This window comes from Mytilus californianus, unplaced genomic scaffold, assembly GCF_021869535.1.
Source record: "Mytilus californianus isolate M0D057914Y unplaced genomic scaffold, xbMytCali1.0.p SCAF_12, whole genome shotgun sequence".
Taxonomy (NCBI): Eukaryota; Metazoa; Mollusca; class Bivalvia; order Mytilida; family Mytilidae; genus Mytilus; species Mytilus californianus.
In genome coordinates, this window is record NW_026262604.1 from 47739937 (window position 1) to 47764191 (window position 24255).

At 32.8% G+C, this 24255-nt stretch overlaps 2 protein-coding genes across 3 annotated transcripts in view; both read right to left on the reverse strand.

Annotated features, from left to right (window-relative positions):
• The window catches only part of LOC127721929 (uncharacterized), a 249551-nt gene that overhangs the window by 186268 nt on the left and 39028 nt on the right, over window positions 1-24255 (reverse strand). The window lies entirely within an intron of this gene.
• On the reverse strand, window positions 7203-20351 carry LOC127721926 (uncharacterized). Its single transcript, XM_052228740.1, has 5 exons — window positions 19473-20351; window positions 17844-18104; window positions 15245-15517; window positions 12551-12886; window positions 7203-9179 (listed from the first exon to the last, which is right to left on the reverse strand). The coding sequence occupies exons 1-5, from the start codon at window positions 19837-19839 to the stop codon at window positions 8059-8061; spliced, it is 2358 nt and encodes a 785-aa protein (XP_052084700.1). The 5' UTR covers window positions 19840-20351; the 3' UTR covers window positions 7203-8058.

Genomic DNA, 24255 nt, shown 5'->3' on the forward strand with positions numbered 1-24255 from the left:
AGACATGACCAAAAGACTAACTCATAAAAGGACATTTTGATAGAATGAATGATTTGTAGTTTTCCGTGGTCGCCATTTTGATTAAATGAAACAACACTCTGCAATTATTAGAAATCAACGTTAAGTAGTAAAGGATAATTAGTCAGACAAATACATCCTTCCGATCCGTCCAGTCAGTGAAACTGATTCTTCAATTAAGTCTGACGGATTGCTGGCGTAAGCTTGATTGATTGCTCGAATACAGATTGTTGACTGCTGACAGATCTCTAAAATGGAAACGCCTAAGGTTGCAAGAACTGTATGGTGTATTTGTGAATTACTGTCTCATTAACACAGACCGGCATATATTTTTCGATATAAACTAATATCAACGAAGACACAAACATAAGCCCTATATACATTTGTAACATTGAGCCTTTTATAAACGGATACAACTAATATTACAGTTATGTCATCGTTGTGCCTTTAAACTTTTTTCATCTATTTACTGTCATTTACCAATGCGAAATCTACATCATTTCTCATTAAAGTTTCGTGAAATCATTGGGGTTTTCCTGTGCAAGATATAAAAATAATATACCGACATTTAAACCAGAGAAGCCCAAACGGTACGACAGAGCTTTTTGTAAAAATGTAACATTTTGTTAAAACAGTCTAACATATATAATGAGACAAAAAATAAACTTACCGTTCTTAATGCCATTGTGTATGTATAATGGGTCGTATTTCCTTTGGAATTTTTAAATTTGGAAACATCATAGTTCACACTCGTTTCATTTGTTCGTTATGTTGTATGCGGGATTCTTTATGTGGTTGTTCTTAGTAATGGGAAATAGAAATTATACACTTGACAAAAATCTCCAGGATCACTTTAATTGCAAAGTATTGTAAGAACGAATAGATTTGTAATAATGTTAGGACCAATTAGAGTTGAAACAATATAAGGACCACTTCAATTTGAAATAATGTAAGGACCACTTTAATTTGAAATCATGTTTTTAATTTTTCATTAATTAAATATAAAAATAGGGAGATGTGGTATGTTTGCGAATAAGACAACCGTACGGCCTTAAATAATGAGAAAACTCTATACCGTATAGCCGGTTATGAAAAGTCCCGACATGAAAAATATGAAACGATTCAATTGAAAAAAACTTACGGCCTATTTTATAACAAAACAATTTACGAAAATCAAATATGACAGACGTGAACCAACGATAGCCACTGAACTACAGGTTCCTGATTTTGGACAGGCGCATACAGAATCTGTCGGGATAATCATGTTTGAAGGCGCCATTCAAGGAACAGGGGTATACCAGAACATCATAAAAACAAACTATACATGTTAACTAACTCTAGATATACGACACATGACAGGCCTTAAACTTTCTTAGCAGTTAACATTTTTGAAATCTTGGTTTAAGAGTGTTATGTTACAATTTTTTTTTTTATTACAATTCATTTTTTTAAAACAATTTCGATATCTTGACTACAGTGAAATTTCAAGGACATTTGACTACCACTGCACGTAGACTTTGACACTGCTATAGACAAATGTCGTAAATAAGTATTTTGTCGACAACTCCTTTGCATAATCTTCACTGATGAGAAAACCATCTCAACCTTAGGTAAAATGCTTGTCGTATTATAAACGAAATGATGACAACATATCTAAGATGTTAGAGCATGTAATTTATATTCCAACAGCGCCTGTATACCGATGAGATATCTCCCAATGGAAGATTGCGTTTCTTATCATGATTTCCATAGGGAAAGGACTGCTGCTTACAATGCATCGATTAAACCGTGAGTATTAAGAGGTAAGGTTGAAATCATATCTTCGAATTTTACGGGCGCCATCACGAGTTAGTTGACCATTATGAAATATATGTGTTGCACATGTGACGACGAATATGTTGGAATTGTCATTACCACATTCCCGTCCTCTTTTCGTCGAATGTGAAATACCAAATAAGATTTATCTCCGGGATTGCATTCACATGAGTAACACGGTAGGTGCAACTAAAGGAACATATCTGCTTACCTTTTCATAACACATGAGATCACTCCCGTTGTTTGCATAGGTGCGTGTTGTTTAATGTCCTTTTTTTGTGGTTTACACTGGTTTGCAATGTTTAGTTTTGTGCACTTTTGTTTGTTGTTCTGGTTGTTTTTCTTGGTTTTTTTTGCCATGGCATTGTCAATTTGTTTTCGACTAATAAGTTTGAATGTTACATGTGTATCTTTGACGTCTCATTGTTTTCCCCCTTTTATATGTTTTTTATTTGAACGTCACTGTTGAGACTTTTGTATCTATGATGAGTCTATTTACATATGCATACTTACTGTGTAATTCTTGGAAACATAAATATGCGCAGCATTGGAAAATATCTTTATATATTTAAGTTCAACTGATTTTAAGAGTTTTAAGCGAAACCGTAATGTTTATATACTATTATATTAGAGTTAATGTTATGTAAACATGGTTAAGTAATGGCAATTTCAATGTGAAATGATCCATGACTACAATGATGTGTCGATTAACTGTCATACCAGTCAAACAATAGTTGAATGCGAGTGAAAAAACGAAGAACTATTATCACCAACAAGGCTTACTGTTAACTTTAATGCCAGCTCACAATAAAAAAAAATAAAGGCATATGCCTCATCAACATATGTAGTGTTTTAGTTTGTAGGAAATATAAAACAGAATTGTATACTTCTGTATCATTAATTTTTAATTGATTGTTTACATTCACAATTAGTTGAAACTGACTTTAGTCAAGAATCTATTCAATGTTTGTCTTAGCTTTTATATCAGTCCGTCTTGTCCTTAGCCTCTGATGTCGATGGCAGGTCTCTCACTCTGTTTAATATTTCTACCAAGTGGACAATAAAAAACAATAAATCGTAAAAAGACTAACAATACTATAGTGAAAAGAAAATAGAAAAAAATAGAAAAACGAAAAGGCAATAAACAATTAACAAAATAATATCACATTATTTTCTACTCTCATTCGTTGTATATGCATTCCATATCAACAGTATATTAACACGAGTTATGTAAAAGGTGAAGCAAAATCAGTTAATAATTCCACAGCACCTAGGTTCAGTCCTAGGTTTAAGTATGGTTTGTTAAATTTATTCCGGAGTTTACCTTAATGTTACTGTGAATAGATTTATGAACATGTACTTGTTTGTTTCTAGTGTTGTCTGTCAGTCTTTTAACTTATGGTCATCACGCCAGTAATATCTTTCCCAAAGAGAGGCAAATAATACCAAAAGGACATTCAAACTTATAAGTAGACAATAAACTGACATCACCAAGGCAAAAAAAAAAGAATCAAAAACTACACAACAGTACACAAAACATAAAGTGGGGTATCCGTTTGCGTTGGATGTATAAATTAGCAGTCCTGTCCAGTTGTAATGGAAACACCATCAACTATGCTTTATTTAGGGTTTGTGTAACCACACTTACCTCACGTTACAACTCTGAAAAAAAAACTCCTATATGTAGCCTGTTCCAATGCCCGGTTAACCTACCTTTCAGAACGTACCTATTGTATTGTGTGTGAATATTTATTATCGTCTTATGTATGCTTATCCATTTGCAATATGAGGTTAAGTAAGTTAGCTATAAATGATCAATCAATCAATTCTACATATATTTATGTTTGTAAGCGTACAGAAACTTTTGTATAATCTGAATAAATTTGTTATCGTGTAGGCATGTGATATATTCATAAGTAGACTATACTTGTTCGTGAATGTTCAAATAGAAACAAAAAACATAAGTATCAAACAAGTTAAATCAAAATTCTAATAAGTTTTTCCAAATCTAATTACTAAGTTGAGTTGTATAAAATACGCTTCTTGTTACATCAAACACGGGAAACAACAACTTGTGTCTTACAAAAAACGAACTAATTATCATAAAAAGTCATCATTTGTATAGACCGTTTTATGATCCACCTCTCATTTTCCTATACTGCTCATTACATCTTGTGTTTCATTAATAACATTATATTTTACAGAGTTTCGTTCGTATATAGTTTACACATATAGCAAGAGTCCCTCTTCAACATTCGTCAACTCATTAGGAGTTGAGTGTTCAAGGTTATTTCATATACACATCATGGTAATCGAGTGACAGAATAATTATTCATCTTCAAAAAGAGGCAGAATATAATAAAGTGACGATCAAAACTGATAAGTCCAAGATAACACTGTTCTCTAGAAGTTTCAAAATAAGATAGTAAAATATGCACCCACAGTTTTAAGTTCTTGTATTTTCCGTCTTATATCATACGTGTTTTGAATGATTTGGGTTCAGTTATATCAGGTATGAATATGAAACACACTTCAACAAAGACTCTTTGTATCACGTCATTCTTTCCGTCTTTGTCATATATAAGTGTTGAGTCAAAGTGTTGTAGTGAAACATCATCTAAGAACGATATTTAATAAATAGTATTAACCAGTATACGCTCAGTCTGTAGACGCATTCTGTCTTGCATCTTTTGAAGTGTATAATGTTCCCCCACCTTTTGTCTTTTGTCTCCTATGCTCTTAGCTGCGGGGATTATGTTATGTTAATGATCGCCGTTGGTCCGTCCCAAGTTATGTGAGGTTGACCAATTGTTGGAGTAGTGTGACATTACACCTTCTGAACGCAACTCATTTGAGACCGTTTTTCAGACATCTGTCATTCTCTGTAGGATTGTTTGCCATCATCTGCAGAAAATGCCTATATTAAGTCAGGAATATAACAGTTGTTATCCATTCGTTTGATGTGTTTGAGCTTTTGATTTTGCCTTTTGATTAGGGACTTTCCGTTTTGAATTGAGTTCGGTATTTTTGTTATTTTACTTTTTACCAAATTATAGCGTCATTTTAAATTGACCATATTACTGGAGTAATTGGACTTTTACAATATTTTGACTATCTTACCACAATGAAACATTGTGACATATAATATGAGTATATGATTATATCAAAGTATATAGAAACCATATACATATAGAATCAGTGTAAAATAACCTTTAAGATAGAACCGGAAGTGACATTTGTTTAACTGTAAACAGCTATTGATATCCATTATTTCACAGAAAAGCCCCTAGCAACCATATGTTTTTAAATCAGTTTAAAAAATCATTTCATATTACACCGGAAGTGAAAATTTTATAAAATATAAATACGTAGTATTCAACATTTATTTTAACTGTCTATTCAAAAAATTCAACAATGTTCATTTGTAGCGTTTGCAGATGGATTCCATTCCTGAAAATAAATTCGACGACAACAAATGTCTTTCAATTAAGTATATACTGCAAATCAATATTAATTAATTTAATAATTCACAGAATTATACAAAACTTCAAGCAAACCCTTCACACAAACGACTTATGACTTAATTATAATGCCGACAGTGTATTATATCTCGAATAGTTAATCATCAGTTGAATTGCTCCTTTGCCTTATTCGTATTAAAATCCGTCTCAGTTATATCATTAAAATCCTGAAAAAGTAATCGCAAATAATGTTTATATCGTGTATCCCGTTTATCAACCGCTTCAATAGTTTTTCGTTTTACATTACATGTTACTATAAGGTTCATCTTTCCGATCAACACATCACCACTAGTGCGACTTATTCTTACAAACTTTTACAAACAATTTCTACAATTCTTCATGTTTCGATTCTAAATAATCTTTATCACATACAATAATAGTTTGTTGTTTTATTTCATTTTCTTTACTATGGTTACGTTTCACTATTTGTTTCCCTTTTTCGTTACACTATATTGTCCCTCCTACAGGTAAATTCCGGTCACTATCAATAACCTGTTTCACGGGTATATCAACCGTTACTTCTTTATTAAATGTACATCGTTCCATATTCTCATCCACGTGTTCAAATGAAATACTATGTTTAAATGAAGTGGCTCCCAAAAGGGGAATGTCTGTATTCGTTGTACGTTCCTCGCATTCATACACGGTACACGCATTAATTTTAATATCATTAATATCAAGACTTTAAATTTCATCGACGTTCAAAACATCTGTGTTAATTTTAGTGTCATTAAATTCTTTCAAACATTATTGTCTCTCCTTCTTGCTGAACCAGATGTTTATATCAGTATTCGAAAACATTGAAATGGAATTGCACTAGTACCAGAAAAGTAGGTAAAGGACAGAACATATTCAGATTAACAAAAAAAAGGGAAATAAAGCAAACACAAGCACATGTCATTAACATACTAAGCAGTGTTTTTGTTCTTTTACTTTTAATGAACGAAAGTTACAATCATGTATTCCAAACGGCAAACATAAGTATATATACAAATGCATGTATATTTATAAATCATTTTTTCTTTCAACTCTCATAAAATATTCTTTGTTTTAAAGCAAAGCTATTTCAATAATATATACTTAAGGTGCTGGAAATTTATCTTAAAATACAACTAAGCTACTGTAACTGCGGGACAGAAGCAAACATACATGCATGTTAAGTCATATCAAACCTACCGGTTAGAACATCGAGAAGAACCTGAGAAAAATATAACAGAACATGTTGATTCTATCTAAAATAACAATAACTTATATCTAGATTATAATGTCTTTATGTATTAGTTGGAATATCTCATTTCTACTGTATACCCATTACTTGATGAGACCAATGGTTATACTATTAATACATAAACTCTACCTATGCTTGTAAGATCTTTTGTGTCCATACTTACAAAGAAGTACCTATTTTCGTTAGCGATTTAATTTTGCGTCTTTCGGGAGTAGAAAAATAGAGTGAATATAAAAAGTCTCGAACATTTAAAAAAAGGATCTTCCCTTATCTAACTACATCAAATCAATTTGAAAATCACGAAATTAAATCGACGCGAAGTTGTCTAGAAAGGGCTAAACGCGAACTAAAATATCCGCGAAAATAAGTTAGTTTACAGTATAATACTGTTTTATATATACAAAGCCTAAAAATGTTTTGAAATATTATTTTCACTGATTATTTTGGTACATTTTTTTTATATTTTTATGTTTCCCCTGCCATTTGTATAACACCACTATCCACTTCAAATATACTTTTGTCGCCGATCCACGTTCAACAGCTTTAATTTATTAAAATGTGTCCTAAAACATAGTTTGCTATTATTATCTGCATGTTAATTAAAATTCAAACAACGTAGATAAAGAAAAACAATGTATTTGTACATACATGAATAACAATTGATTTATGACATAGTAATGTATGATATACAAAAGCAGATAACATGTATATGCCAATAAGGCAGTAACATAACAAAACAACTGTCCTAAATGTCCTAGAATGATAAAATAAGACATCAAGGTATAACTGGGGACGTCCGTTGGTTCTGGAAATTCATATGAACTATTGCCAGGTTGGTGACTTTATTCGACATTGAGTTAGTAGTATAACTATCTTGATCGGAACACCCTTTATGCCGGGCATTGTTGGCGTACTTACTCAAAACTACGGTTTCTTTGCTAGGATTTCTACCCTACATCTTGATCGTAAAACAATAAACGAATGACTTAAAGTAATAAACAAATACAAAAACAAAATCAATTAACTATTATATATATAACAGTATGATAAACAGCAGTTATAAATATATAAAGTTAACAACAATTGTTAATCATACCGTTTCAAGGATTGCTCGCAGCTTTAAATTTGATAAGGATGTCAAATCGTCGTGCGCTTAAATATATCGGCAGCTTTGTTTTTATGGTAGATTACAAACAACATTGAAATAAACAGTGCTGGGCGACACGATTATGTGCAATATAAATGTGTGCATACAATATTTTGTTTGACGATAAAAGCTGTTTAAGCATTATACATGTTATAAAAAGTTATCTCAAAGTTTCTCGAAAAAAATATATTTCAACTATCCACACACGTAGATTGAACATTCGCGTTCTTATCTGTTTTGAACATGTTTTGTTTAAATTTTAAATTAAAATTGAAGATTGGTGTAATCTGCTTTTTGGTCGGGCCTGTTCCAATTCGTTGCTCTTTACTTTAATCAGATTCAGTAGATGAATTGCTGTTATCTCTTTCTCTAATGATTTCGGCGTAGGGGTTACATCCCGGATTATCCTGTAATACCATTTGGTAAGGATGTTCATATCCATCACCAACATTACCTACCATTACATTATTTGATGATTCACTATCAGAGTCATCACTCGCTTGACTCTTTTTGTCACTTGATGATTCTTTATTTGTATTTTTAATAGAATGGTTGCTATTTCCGATACTTTGCACGATTCGAACGACAGTGCACGTGGTCAGCGTCAAATCTGTATTATATAAGTTCGTATCATCCTTGGATATAGGCATATTTTGCACTTGCACTCCCGTTATATCACGTTGTTGTAAAACATATTCGGGAAAGATTGCATTCAACTCAATTGTATTACCATCGGATGATTGCAGGCTGGTAACAGATGAGATGCTAGTGTTTCTTTCTCTGGTGATCTGAGTGTACTGATAACTATCTTGATGATCTTGTAATACAATCTGATAAGGGTTTTCATATCCATCCCCATCACTGCCTACCATAACATTCTGTGACGTTTCACTTTCAGAGTCAATACTTGTTTGACTATGCTGATCACTTGGGGTTTCTGTATGGATTTGTTCATTGGTTTGATCGCAATTTAGTGTATTTTCAAAGCTTGGTATATCAGTGGACTGTATATGAGATAAATCTGTACTAGACGAGTTTCTATCATCTATGGAAATATGCATACGTCGCACTTGGCCATCTGCTGTATCGCTTTGCTGTAAACCATTATCGGGAACGCCTATAATCAATTCAGTTGAATCATCATCGGTTGATTGCAGATTGACACCAGTTGAAATACCAACTTCATGTTGCTCTGTCCGGAACTGGCCTTGATTGTCGTTGGTGTCTGACAAACGCATGGTTCTTACAGCGCGGTACGAAATTGTCCCAATTTCATCATATGTATGATAATTGTGGTCTTCTTCGACATTATGATGTATTTGGTCCCGAGTTTTTATATGTTTTACACATACACAGACGTGAGTAATCATCAAATAAACAAATATAATGGTAGCGATGCTGCAAAGGATCACAAAGTTTCTTCTTTTATTTTTGCTCAACGGAAGACTCTCTGAAATAGTTATATTCATAAAACACATGTTTTAAAATTATCTATTTAGTTTATCTTGTCGCCCAATAAAGCTGTAAGACGTTTTGTCGTTTACTTTTGATGACGTGAGAAATTTTAAATCTTTGCAACAGAAAAAAAGTATCACGACATAGACGTTATTATTAAGAAAACATTTAAAATAACGAGTAATCATATTCATCATTGAGAAAATCCTTACACTATTCACAATAGGTAAAAAAAGAGCTTGTTTTGTACCAAAATGCAACCAGCTTAGCATGTTTAGAAAATAATATATGTAACTCAGAAACGTGTCCTGCCCCCCAAAACGTGTCCGATTCTCCCAAACGTGTCCACATGACGTCACTGAACTGCAAAACATATCTAAATGTAAAAGGGCGCCAAAGCGTGTCATTTGTCTAAACGCCCAAACGTGTCCATTTTTTAATGAACACCCAAACGTGTACATATCAAGTTTATTATTTTATCTTTTACTGGAACTATCATTCGTGTCCATATTATAAATAGGTTATTTGGTTATTGTTTTTTCATTAAAGTATACTCATTTTACTATTTCATTAACAAATAGAAATAAATCACTTTAGGTCTTTTTTAAACCGGCAGTATAACCTGAGTTAAAGACCCCGTTCACACTAGGACATTTATATCGATTTAAACTAGATCGGTTCACTTTAGATCGGTACCTTTAAGGGCTTATGTGAACGCTTTGAATCGATCTTCAATCGGTCTAAACTAAAACACCAAAAGAGGTAGTTTAGTTTTAATCGATCTAAAGTGAACCGATCTAACTTTAAATGTGAACGCAAAGATCGGTTTAAACTAGTACGCTTGAATCCAAAATAATCCAAAATAATCTATGCGCATGTATAGCGACAAAACTACAAGTGTAATAACATAACACCCTAGTGAATATCGGTGGTTCGTTGTTTAACCAATATTTCTCTGTTTAAAAACAGACCTTTGTGTACATGCAAGTAAAAACAAATGGAAAAAAAGTTGTCTTCGCCGTACCATAAATTTGTGTGTCTTCTTTTCTTCTGTTTTTGTTGTTTTTGTTGTTTGTTTTGTTGTTTTTTTGTTTGTTTTTTTTTCAGAACCGGAGCATTTTTTCGGATTAGACCGGTAGAGATCGTTACGATTAAAGATAATGTGAACGCTAACTAGTTATATTTAGATCGATTCAAAAAAATACTAGTGTGATCGTGGTTTAAGTGGGGACGTCCGTTCGGCTATGTTGGATGTAAATGTAAGCTGCCATGCTCAATTAAATTGTATATATTAAATCAGATACTTCGTGTAGGGAGAATGTCCCATTCTCTGCGCATTAAAACCTTTGTGGCAATTCACACTTTCATTGTGCCATCAGTTGTATTTTTGAAGGCAACATTTTTAAAAATTTTTTATTTAAAACGGCCTCTATTACATAACGGAGAATGCAGTAGTTTCTTACTGAAGTCATAAAAAAATCGGTCTTCACTCGTTTTTATTTTTTTTTAATTAAAATCCCAACTAGTGTTAATCCCGAATAACCTTCAAAATTTAAGCCCAATCCTTAATTCCCGGTATGATAAAAGAGCCTATGTACAGTATTATTGTTAACATGATGTCGTTCAAATAATGCATGAAATATTTGGCACTGGACGTTATTTATCTTGTTCCGGTGTCTTTAGTGATGCTCGAAACCTAAAATTTATTAAAAACCTGAAAACCAGTTTATGATTTGAAGAGCTTTTAAAATATCAGAACTGTTACAAAAAAGAGAAGTCAATTCTTCTGAAAGCCCGCCGTCGGATTAATATAAAAGGCATCATCGGAGTTTATTAGAACACATAATTTACATAGTAAACGATTAATTCAACTGCACTAGAATTATTTGTATGTTCGCTCTAAATGAGCATGAAATACTTGCAACTGGACAATAAACAAATTCAGTCAAAAGTTTATTCATTTGTTACATATAATATTTGCAAGTATGATAACAATTAACAACCGGCATTGAACAAACTAATGCTAATAAATTACCACCTCATCAACTGTTTCCCAAATCATAGATAAAGGCAACAGTAGTATACCGCTGTTCGACACTCATAAATCGATAGAGATAAAAACGAATCCGGGTTAAAAAATCAAACTGAGGGAAACGCATCAAATATAAGAGGAGAACAACGACACAACAAAAGCACAACATTAAAATGTAACACACACAGAAACGAACTATAATATAACAATGGCCATTTTCCTGACTTGGTACAGGACGTTTTAAGAAAAAAATGGTGGGTTGAACCTGGTTTTGTGGCATGCCAATCCTCCCGCTTTAATGGCAACGTCAAACACAACACCAAAACGATAGAATTGCCGTAAACGTTATTGATTTCATTTAGGACATAGATATAAAAAGATGTGGTATGAGTGCCGATGAGACAACTCTCAATCAAAGTCACAATTATAAAAGTAAACCATAATAGGTCAAAGTACGGTCTTCAACACGGAGCCTTGGCTCACACCGCACAGCAAGCTATAAAGGGCCCCAAAAATTACTAGTGTAAAACTATTCAAACGGGAAGACCAACGGTCTACTCTATATAAAAAACGAGAAACGAGAAACACTTATGAACCACATAAACAAACGACATCACAACATAGAAAGACACACTTTAAAATATCAATTGAAATGGCTTAACTCAATCAAAAGAAATATTAACACAAGTGAACATACATGTATTAGCTCTAAAAGACGTGAGACGTTCTGGCGTTTAACAGTGGACACGTTTTGGCGAATAACAATTATCGGACACGTTTGGGGGTTTTGAAATCAAAGACGTTTTGGCCATATTGAATATTACGGACACATTTTGGGGTATAGACACGTTTGGGGGAATTGGGTACGTTTGGGGGGATGGAAACTTTTGGGAGTGTTACATATATACTAAGGGTTATCATATATTTCATATCGCAGCAAGCAGTTCATGCTGACAAAACGTAAAACACAATGTGATGACAAGTAGTTTTCTTCTGCGGCAATTCTTTTGTGTCGACAATCACAATCATTAACTTTAATTGAGGAACACAAACGCTTCCGTACTCTTAGCTTTTTACCAGTTGTCAGTACCACAACCACTTCCTCTTTTCATCGATTGTACCAAACAATAAATGATACTTTTTACAAAACTAAATTTTTGCAATGAGCAACACGACCAATGCCAAGTGTTGAGGGAGATTTGCTTACACTTCTGAAGCATCTGATATTATTATCAAGCTTTTGTGGTCTTCTTCTTGCCAAGTCTTTTGTTTTTCTATTTAGTAGTGTGCTGGCTGTTTCTTTTATGCAATTGTATTAATGTTAGTGTACTTACCATTATCTATAATTGCAAAATAATAATTGCTTTCACCTAGGCGATTCTTTGCTGTAATACGATAGACCTGAAAATCATCTATATCCAATAATTCACTTTCGATCACAATCTCGTAACCTTCAACTCCTACGATGTTGTTGAACTCTGAGTAAAGCAATGTAGAATTCAATAAGTTGTTATGTTTGAATTTCTTACTTTTGGTGGGCTTCGGTCCTATGTTTTCGATGACTATTTCTTCAACATCAGGGTAACTGTAGATTTGAAACGACAGTGTTATTGACAATCCTACTGTTCCAGTGTTTAAATATCTGTTTTCTGATGCAAATACAGGTGGTCCTACGATAGAAAAAATTATCTTATTCAGTTAGAGAAACAACATTCAATCAAAATTCATTACGATGTTTTTCAATCATTAAAATCACTTATGCATGTTATCATGGTTATGTTATCATTATAACATTACGAAATACGCATCTAGAGTAGAACAAATTGTACCATTAATGTTATTACCACCACTTGGTCGATACCTCTGCTTGTGGGCTATATGTCCCCAATTATATCTCCAGCCCAGTAGCCATTACTTCGGTACTGACATGAAAATACATAAAGTGTGTTGTACAATTTGCTATTACATCATTTTGAAAATCATTTGAAATCAAGGAATATATCTACCTCATGCAATGCTCTATTTCCTTTTGCGGCTTTGGCTATACGTGTTGGCCCTTTTTTGGTGTCAACTATGCATTCTTACTATAAATTTTTGATATTCAAATAATTTGGCTTCGAGCATCACTGTTGAGACATTAATTATCGAATTGCGCATCTGGTGCAGAAGAATTGACACCGTTAATGCTACCACAATGTCAATTTCTCTGATGGTGGGGTATTAGTCCCCACGGTTATGTTCAGAACAATAGCTAGTACTCCGGTACTGGCATGAAAATACATATATTGTTTTGTTACAATTTTTGGCAATTATTTTAAATTTTGGAATATATGGCCCTAATTCTAAACTCTATTATCTTTTGACTTTGGCTACTTTTTATACCGTTTTTGGTTTATAAGCTCGTTTTTCTACTATGTTTTAGATTTTTCTATATTTTGGCTTCGGACATCACTAAAGAGACATTGATTGTCGAAATGCGCGTCAGTAGCGGACAAACTGGAACAGAACAATGATTCAGTTTGCTGAACATGTTTTGTAAGAATTTTGTTTCATATGGATATAAAACCAAGTAGGTTTACACTATAATATACTTTGGACGTGGCCCTGTATTTATATATCCCGCCATAGTGTGTGTGTGGTCATTTTTGTAGTCTTGTCTTTCTTTTTAGCTTATGTTCTTTATCTGTAGAGTTTCTATATGTTTTTGTTTTTCTTTGTTGAAATAATTGGTTGTTTTTATAGTGATTAAGATCATAACACAATGTTATCTGGTGTATCCCAATTTTTGAGATTTTTACCTATTATGTTTGTTTGTTTATCTCACACATTATTGTCAATATAATGGAATTATATGCGACTATCATACAAATGAGAGGTTTAGTTAGCTATACAACAAGGTTAAAAAAAAAACATTTTCTACACACAATGTTAGGAAATGCCTGTACCAAGTCAGGAATATGACAGTTGTTTTTATTCGTTTGATGTGTTGGAGCTTTTGATTTTGCCTTTCGATAAAGGACTTTTTATTTTTTGTGAAAGGATTGCATTTTAACTTATGTATGACAAAACATGTCCAGATTATCCTGTATTTGGCTGAGAACCACCTGAATCCACCATTACAAGAGGTGAAACAAACTTAAATAACCTAACCTTTTCGTATACCCGCACTCAAGAGTGGATGACTAACTGAGATGGCATTGCCAATCCGTTTGTCTGTAGTTGCATCTATTTGTAATTTTGTTTCATTTTTACTTTAGAAAGTATTTTATCTTTAGGTTGAAATTTTATAACGATGAATTTTACCATGAATGCGATTTTTAAATCTGCCAGGCAGTCACTTTCTGTTTGGTGGTGCTTTAAATTTTATGTATACCCTCAGCACATGGAACTTACCTACAATTGATAGGAAATGGACATGAAACTAATCCCTAATGAACAGATGATTTGTAATTAGCACAACATCACATGCATCGCCTTTGTGTCCATGTTTGAGTCAAAATATTTACATGTTTTACAAATGTAATATATTCACACTTTGGATATCATTAAATTTAAATACTAGTATAAAGCGATCTTGAGAAAATTTCAATGATTAGACTACCCAACAATCATGACAAACCACATTATCTACCAACAGCATCTCGTGGTAAATATACGATGGTATAGTTCACTGTAATCCAGGCCATGACTATAAACATATAGGGTAATAAAGTATAATCTAAATGGGTGTTAAGGTTTCAAGGTTTACTGGAAAATTGCCCTGATCAAATTGTTATTCTTTGCCGTTGCATATACATTTAGTGTGCTGCTTAGATAAAAAGAACGCCGATACAATTATTCGTTCGTTTGTAACATTAGTTTGAATCTGCATTTGTTTATGTGACTTCTTGGCTGATTAGCTGATTAGCTACATTCTGCTTACTACCAATAATTTTATACGAACTTGCCATATACATCGTAATAAAAAAAAACTTATACAATAAATGGATAGGACATAAATGAATCAGTTTTAAATTTATTAATGTTACCTTCATATTTTACATGTGTTGACCATGTCTGTAGAACTTTTCCATTAGTACTCGGTACACCATTACTAACGACGCACATATATATACCATTTATCTGGTACGGAAAATGGTCCGTGTTGATATTGATTGTTTCATTACTCATGTTTACTGAACGGACAAGTTCCCCATACTTTGATATTTGATCTAACCGGTACACACTGTATATTGCTGGAACGCCATCGCAATCACATTTTATCGTTTTATTCGTATAAAGGCCTTTAATTGCAGGAGCATCTACAATGCAATGTTAGTAATTGAAAGAATAGGTTCAAAAAGGGTTAAAATTGACTCGAAAGTTCTTATGTTTTTTTCTTTTTTTTTTTATAAATCAGACCAAATACAAACATTTTACAGATGATCAGTTGCTATAATAATTCCTGTACATCAAAACATCTTTTTGGCACCCCACATTATTAATTTACGACAGTATGAAATATTGAATGATTTGTTGTGTAACGTAATTGGTGATCCAATTTTTCATGATTCATGGCAATTTTTAGAACAATTCATAATAGCCGGCACCCTCATTTCACCATTTGAGTCTAGGAATACAATGTCAAGCTTGGCAACTTTTGTTTACAGAACATTTTGGATTGAAGATAGCAGCCAAGATTTTCTTTAAACTTTGAGGTCCAAAAAATATGTCCAAAATGTGCTGCCGTTGGAGCCTATTATGTGCTATCATGAATGTCTTAGGCTTTTGAATTCATCCATTTTAAAACAGAGTGCCCTTTTTGATATCTTATAACAAAGTTCACATTTATGGTCAAAAATAAATTAAACATATACGATAAACTTTTTCAAAAACAGTCATAGAACAAAAATGTAATGGTGGTAGCATGTATATGCCATATAATAGTGAATAATAAATGCTTCTAAACGTACACGTATATCATCTAAATTTTTTCATCGGAAGTCTGCAAATCATTCCTATTGTTTTTTTTTCAGCAGGTTTTCAGCACACACAATAACGTTTATGTTTCTGCGATATGAGATTCTTATTTGATATTTCAACGTACTGTATGTGATAAAGTCTTTGTCTTTCACTGAAACCGATCCGATGGTATGATTTTTGTTAGCGTACATAGAGTGCAGGAGCATGCGTTCTTTGTTTTCCGGCAGAGATAAATAAAAGCTATAATGTTGGAATTTTCTAGTTCTGTGCCAATAGTTTGGTATTAATGAAAAAAGTAATGAAAACATAAAAGTGTGTCTCCCAGCAGACAGTTATCTTGTGAGCTTGCAATGCTTGGTAAACTTTTCGATCCTTTAAATACACTTAATTTGAAAGGTAACCAATTCAACACTGTAATTAGATCTTTGAATATTGTTTTTATTGGTATTAATATTGGTTTTATTATTAGTAAATTAAACTAAAACTAAATATGATTGTTATATACATATGCACATTCATGACTTTACAATTTGTCGATACCTGTTTCTTAGAATTGCACAAGGTCATGTTATTCTCTGACTATTTTATGACGACTTTACACTAATTCATTTGATGTTGGATGTGTACGGATTGATAATTTAGTCCTAGATGCATGATGTTTTATTGGTTGTTATTGGCTTTGGACTGTCAGTAACTGCGAGTACTCTCAGATCTGCACCTAGTGTCTTTTTGTAGTGGGGATATATAAGTACCCGTCCACGTCCATTCTATTTTGTGTTAAATGTATTTTTTATGTGTATCCATCTGATGAGTTAAGCCTTTTTCAACAGATTTTTATAGTGTGTTCTTTTTTTGTACTGTTACACCACTGTCCCAGGTTAGGGAGGGATGGCGCCGTCAAACTAGTTTAACACCGCCACCTTCTGCGTGTGCCTGTCCCAAGTAACTCAGCGGTAGTCGTTTGTTGTTGTGTTACCTATTTGTTTTTCGTTCATTATATATTTTGTACATACGTATGCCGTTAGTTTTCTCGTTTGAATTGTTTTACATTTGTCATTTCGGGGACTTTTATAGCTGACTACGCGGTATGGGCTTTGCTCATTGTTGAAGGCAGTACGGTGTCCTATAATTGTTAAAATTCGGTGTCACTTGGTCTCTTGTGGCGTGTTGTCTCATTGGCAATCATACCACATCTTCCTTTATCTATTGCACGCAACAAAATCGACTTACTTAAACGCAAACTTCTGTTTAATCTCATTTATAGGTTTTTTGTCCTAAATTTGTTATTGCAATTTGCAGTTTGACTTTGAGTTTCAGCTAATCATGTTCTACTGCATATGGTTCTAGACGAAAGTACACAACACAACACAAAAACAGGGATACATTTGAGTTCAAAATCATACCTATAACTCGTCAGTATGATTTTGTATTAAATAGCCAAAAACTAGCCCTTGATCGAGTTTTATAGCTTACAAAACACAATGTCAACATGATTAAGTGGTTTTTTTTTTTTTTGTTATATACATTTCGTACACATACAAAGACATACTTAAGTCTTTAAACCGTACTTGTAATTTATGAAGCAACAACTATCTTTACGTGTAAACCATGAAAATTATACTTAAGGTTTGTCCAGATTACACAGTCATGATTGTACATACTTACACCTTACAATTAATTGAACTTCAATCACTATTGACGAGTGTGTAATGTCCATACATTTATATTTTGTTAAATGATCGGTTCGGTCTGGTTTAAACGAATAGCTCACAGAATAATTATCACCAATTGCTTTAATTAATTCATTCGATTCTATCAATAAAGCAGTAATGTACTGAACAGTGTCAGAGGAACATTTGATCTCCATTCCTATACCTTCCTGTCCAACTAATGTATTGAGCTCTGTTTGGTTGATGAACCATAAATCTGTAATTAGAGAACGGGTTTGAAAATTATCTTTACTTTCTTAATTGATGTAGTCTTACGACACAATTTCAATGTAGCAATATCTCATAGTTTGCAAATGTCCATTTCAAGTCCTCAAAATATACTTTCCCATCAGAATGAGACCATTTATTTTATGTCAACGAGAGTACAAATACATTGTACATGTAGATATTAATTCAGATAGGATAGATACAAACACACAACCTGCATAATGGTATACATTCTACTTAAACAGCGAGAGTTACTTTAACGTGTGGTATTTGTCAAGGAGATAGTCTATATAACGTGTCAACAAAGTATGATAAGTTTAAACGTGGAAAAATCGGTCATCATCGCCTGAATGCCCTACATGGCATCTGACCTTTATTTCTAAATACAACAGCTCCCGACGGAATTTCTGTCTTTGAACCTCCTCGTGAGCTATTCAAGATATTAACGGGACTATTCAAAGTGGGTTTGGCATCAGTAAGTGTAAGCAATTGAAAGTGCAGAGAAAAATTTGTTTCAACATCAGAATTTAATTATTCATTAACTCAGAGTTATTACAATGTTTTTAGCAAAATACATTTGTTCAGTTTTAGATCGAGTAGATGAAATGTACTTGTTGATGTGGTTTATAAGTGTTTCTCTTTTCTCGTTTTTATTTAGATTAGACCGTTGGTATTCCTGTTTTAATTGATTTACACTAGTCATTCTGGGGCCCTTTATAGCTTGCTGTTCGGTGTGAGCTAAAATTTCGTGTCGAAGGCCGTACTTTGACCTAAAATTGTTTAGTTTTTACAAATTGTGACTTGGATGGAGTTTTGTCTCATCGGGTCTCAACCAACATCTTCTTATTTCTATTAGAATTTTGTACACAGGACGCACGTTTCGGCTAAAAAGATTCATCAGTGACGTTCAAATAAAAAAATTTAAAAAAGCCATATAAACTAAAGAGTTGAGAGCATTGGTGACCCAACAGTCCCAATGGTCCTGCCAAGCTTTGTATCGACAGTCATAATTAGGAACACATGATCATTAAACGAACTATTCCATACTCTTGGATACCTTCCAATTGTCAAAACCACAACCACTTCCTCTTTTTGTCGTGAAAATACCAAATGAGACTTTTTAACCGTATTACATTTGCCGTGATCGATACAACCGGTGCCACGTGTTGAGCATATACTTTCGAAGCTCCTGGATATCCGATGGTTTTGGTGTGATTCGTGTTGATTAGTTCTTTTTTTATGCAGTGGTTTGCTTACTGTTGTGTATCTTTTTAACATTAACTGGTTTATTTAATGTTATTCATGTTCTTTCATTATCGTTTTGGTAAGATATTTCTTTTAAATGTAATTTACTTACCAATATCTACAATTTTAAAATGATAGCTGCTTTTACCAAGACGATTCTTTGCCGTAATACGATAGACATGAAAATCATCTTTGTCCAATACTTTACTTTTGATTAAAATCTCGTAACCTTTAATTCCTACGGTGTTGTTAAACTCGGAGTAAAGCAATGTAGAATTCAAAATATTGTAATGCTTTATTTGTGTACTTTTGGTTGGCTTCTCTCTTATGTTTTCAATAATTATTTCTTCAACATCAGGGCAACTGTAGATATGAAACGACAGTGTTATTGACTGTCCCACTTCTCCTTTTTTTAAATTTCTGTTTTCCGGTGCAAATACAGGTGGACCTATAAAAAAAACAATGTTATTCCTATTCATTAGGAAAAAATTGCAATGAATTAAAAAGCATTACAGTTTATTGTAATTATTTGATACTTATGATAATAACATTAACTGGTACGATTCTGCAATAGATCTTTAAAAGTTACAAAATCCACTCTGGTTGACTATCCTGGTTGAACATACCTCATTTAACTATTTTACTATAGAAGTAATTTGGTAAGAACTTTATTAAAAATGTTAAGTCCACAATCATAATGATACGGCTAATAATATTCGTGAAAGTGGATTTTGACGAAGTTTATATATCCATTATGAAGACGTGTTTTAAATATTTCTTCAACATTTGTGCAGCTGAAGATATACAACTACAGTGTTATTGATTATCCTTCTTTTCCTGTGTTTTACGATTTTGATTTCTGGAGATAGGTGGGCCTTTGAAAGACAATATTAATCTGAAGCAATCGTCGAAAAAAAACGCAATCTAAATAGTGATTAATGCTATCATTACCGACTTATGGAATATCAAGTTTGCAATAAATAACACTGAATCGAAAAATCCTTCTTTTAAATTTCGGAAATAAGAGGAAACATATCTATTGTTATACAGATCACATTGTCCTCTGTAAAAATTAAAAAAATAGGTTCATCGGGTATACATAATTTACCATAGGAACATATTTTATGTAATGCATTATAACACCACATTCCTTCATTTCATTTATATTGATGCTCACAATATACGGATATCATTGACAGGGGTGTGCCTTAACATATTCACTTTATAAGTTTTACGATCAACATCAAAATGTGCTAGTCAATCGATTTATCGTGGTTTGAACTGTCAAATAAGGGCAACAGTAGTATACCGCTGTTCAAAAGTCATAAACCGATAAGTTCCCGTAACATCGTATTATCCTTAATTATACTGTCTTTCGTGTGACATTTTGACTGAGTGATAAATTGGGGATGCATGCATAGAAGAAGACGCTCACCCAGTCGTCGCACACGGTCTCAGTTATTTTAGAGTTAAAGCGATTCCTTATTTTTATATAAACTTGAGTTGTCATTAATTAATCGATTTACGACATTTGAATATCGGTAAACTATTGACACTTCTTTAATGTCTATTTACTCGAAAACCTGCAGCTTTGTTATTCTATTTAAAGAGCTTATTACCAATAATTCTACAATACACCTTGGAAGAATTACAACGCAATGCGAGTCTTTATAGACTTTCCTTGAGGTATTCAATTGTTTATCTAAAAAAACTACTATATGGAGCATTAACATTGGTACGTTATTATAAGCTCTTGCCATCACATTGAGTCTGTTGTCCGTTGTCCGTCGGAAAGGTTTGTGTTGATCACCTCCTTTTAATAACATAACCAATTCACACCAGATGTCACATAATTGAATCTGTTAATGACTAAAGAAAGTTTGTGAATACGTGCACTATTCATAAACCAGCATGGTGGTCACAATAAAATAAGATAAAACGTGTATGTTGAAGTAAAATGCAAGTTCAATTAAGTGTATAACATCTTGAAAACCAGAAAAGATAACTATAATTTGATAAATATTAGTATTCGAAATATCAAATTACACAATACATTAACTTAATTTTGTAAACACATCAGATGACTTCTCATTGACCTTCATACCACATCTTCTTATTCCTATATAACAACTGCTTGAAAACACACATATCAACTTCACAGATTTTTTGTTTTAAATTGATTACCAATTGAATTTTAAAACAGACAAAAAAATAAAATAGATTGATAGTACTGGTTGGGTAAAATGTGAACAATTTATGTTATTGTGTGAATTTGAATAACTTTATATTACTTAAAATGGAGATGAAAAAATACTGAAATAATATAAAAAGCTATACTCTCGTTAATTGAAGAAAAAATCAGATGTATGGACCCCGGGTTGTCAAAATAGCCATTACTGATATTCCGATACATTTAAAACAGGACTTTTGCATTTCATAAAAAGGCAGATTGATGATTTCTGTATATTTAAATCTTAGCTAACGTATTCACACAATAAACTAGCGTTTGATGTAAAATGAATGTTGACTATAGAATAACATACATTTGTAACTCAAATTTTGAAATGTATTTATTTGAACTGCAACTAAACGAACATACAATTCCTCACTCTGAGTTAACATTATATTCATTAATAATTACAATGAAGAGTTTTAAGCACTTTACAGTACTGTAAGTATGTAATGATAGTAATGCCGTTATTAAAGATATGTACACATAGAGGCTTACTTAAATAAATTATCATGTTCTTCAATATACAAAATGTGTCAGCTTGTTTTATTTGCAATATCTGTGCAATTATTGCATTGATAATAGATAAATGAAAACAGTATTCCGGATTAACCTTATCTGTATGACGTGCACTTGATGACAATAAATTATTTCATATTTTGTCAAAAACTTAATAAAAGAAGGCGAAAGACACCAAAGGGACATTCAAACTTATAAGCCGAACATGAACTGACAACGCCATGGCTTAAAAAGAAAAAGGTAATCAAAAGGACACAAAACACAACATAGAAAACACACTGAGCAACATGAACCCCACACAAACCTGGGGGTGATCTCAGGCGCTCGTCGTGTCGCTCATGTAAGCACAAACCCCGTGATAAGTCTAATTCGGAAGGTTGCATTCGGGGAAAAGGAGACGGAATTGTAGTGACGACTATTGTAACAAATCCGTCGTCATCTGTGAAACAGATGCATGTACATGTATATCATAACGTTCTGCCAAATATCGATGGCGTCTATAAAATTTACAAAGCGATGATTTCAAATTCACCACTTTGACCTCTTGGTTTCTAAACCTTGTTGTAAGCATCAATCCTCTATCATGTAAATTGTGATAGGGCAGACGAGCTCTGGAATGTCGTATCAACTAGGATATATATACTCCGTATGCAAGCACTGCTGGAATGTTTCTACATAGAATAATAACGGTAGTGTTCATCATGTAAGCTGATTTATATTTACCAAGCTGTCACTTCCTATCTTTAAATTTTTAAGAATATCCTTTGAACATGGAAAGTATCTCGAATACATAACAACTAAACATGGAACTTTTGGCCAAACCAATTTATTCATAGCAGGATTTCACTAACATTAACGTTCGTGACATTTTGTGGGGGCCAAACTATGTACACGTTTTGATCTATTTACGCTTTAGGTATCATTGACTTTCCATATACGGAGATTTTAGTTAAACGAGAAATTAACACAAATGCACAATATTTAACAACACCAACTGATTAGTAAACCTCATTAAACATAAGCCATGACTACAATCATATGTTGTAAAACTATACAATATTAACTCTTGTAATGTTTTTAAGCTTAACCGGTAGATATCCTTAATTTGTATTCCATTGTTATTTTTTGCCATCACATAAACATTTATTATGATGCTTATATCAAAAGACCTTAGAGATAACCATCCATTCTTTTGTTCCTTATCTTTGGATTTGAATTCATCGTTTATATCATTTTCAGGCAGATTAGCTACATTCTACTTGCTAACCGAAAATCTGTCAAATACTTGTTGTCATGTGCATTTTTATAAATACCATTAGGCATCTTAAATTATAATGACAAACTTAATAAATAACCTATATTAAAAAAAATATTCAAGGACTTAAATCAATAATTTAAATTAATTTACTTAACCTTCATATTTTACATCTGTTGACCAAGTCTGTAATACATTTCCATTAATATCTGGAATCCCATTACTAACAACACACATGTATCTACCATTTCTCTGGTATGGAAAAGGTTCCGTGTTGAAAGTGAATGATTCATTCTTCAAATGTATAGAGCGGACAAGTTTCCCATACGTTGATATCTGATCTAACCGGTACACACTGCAAGATGCTGGAACTCCATCGCAATTACATGTTATTGTTTCATTCGTATAACGACTTTTAGGTGGAGGGGCATCTGCAAAACAATGTTAACAATAAGATTTTGCATGCGATTGATCACAGAATATCGGAATGACTTAAGCATGTAATTGTGAGTAATAAATGATTTCCAATATACAAATATGCAAGATATCTTTCTTCAACGGAATGCGCATATCATTTATTGCTTAATCATCAAAAGGTATTCTGACCATATTTTATTTCTGCAATATGAGTGTATAAGAAATATATTAACTTACTTAATGTGTTTAAGTCTTCCTTAAAGTTTAATCGAACTGTTTCTGTGGTCTTATAGCAGCGTGCATTTAGCGCCAAAGAAGAGCATTTGATTATTGACCGCCTCAAAAAGTGTTTTAAATTTCTAGTTCTGTGCCAATTATGCGGCATTTACAAGTGAAAGAAAAGATTTGTCGGCTCAATGTAATGAAACGGTGTATGTGGTGTATAATGTCAATTTCCTGCAGAAATGTAATTTA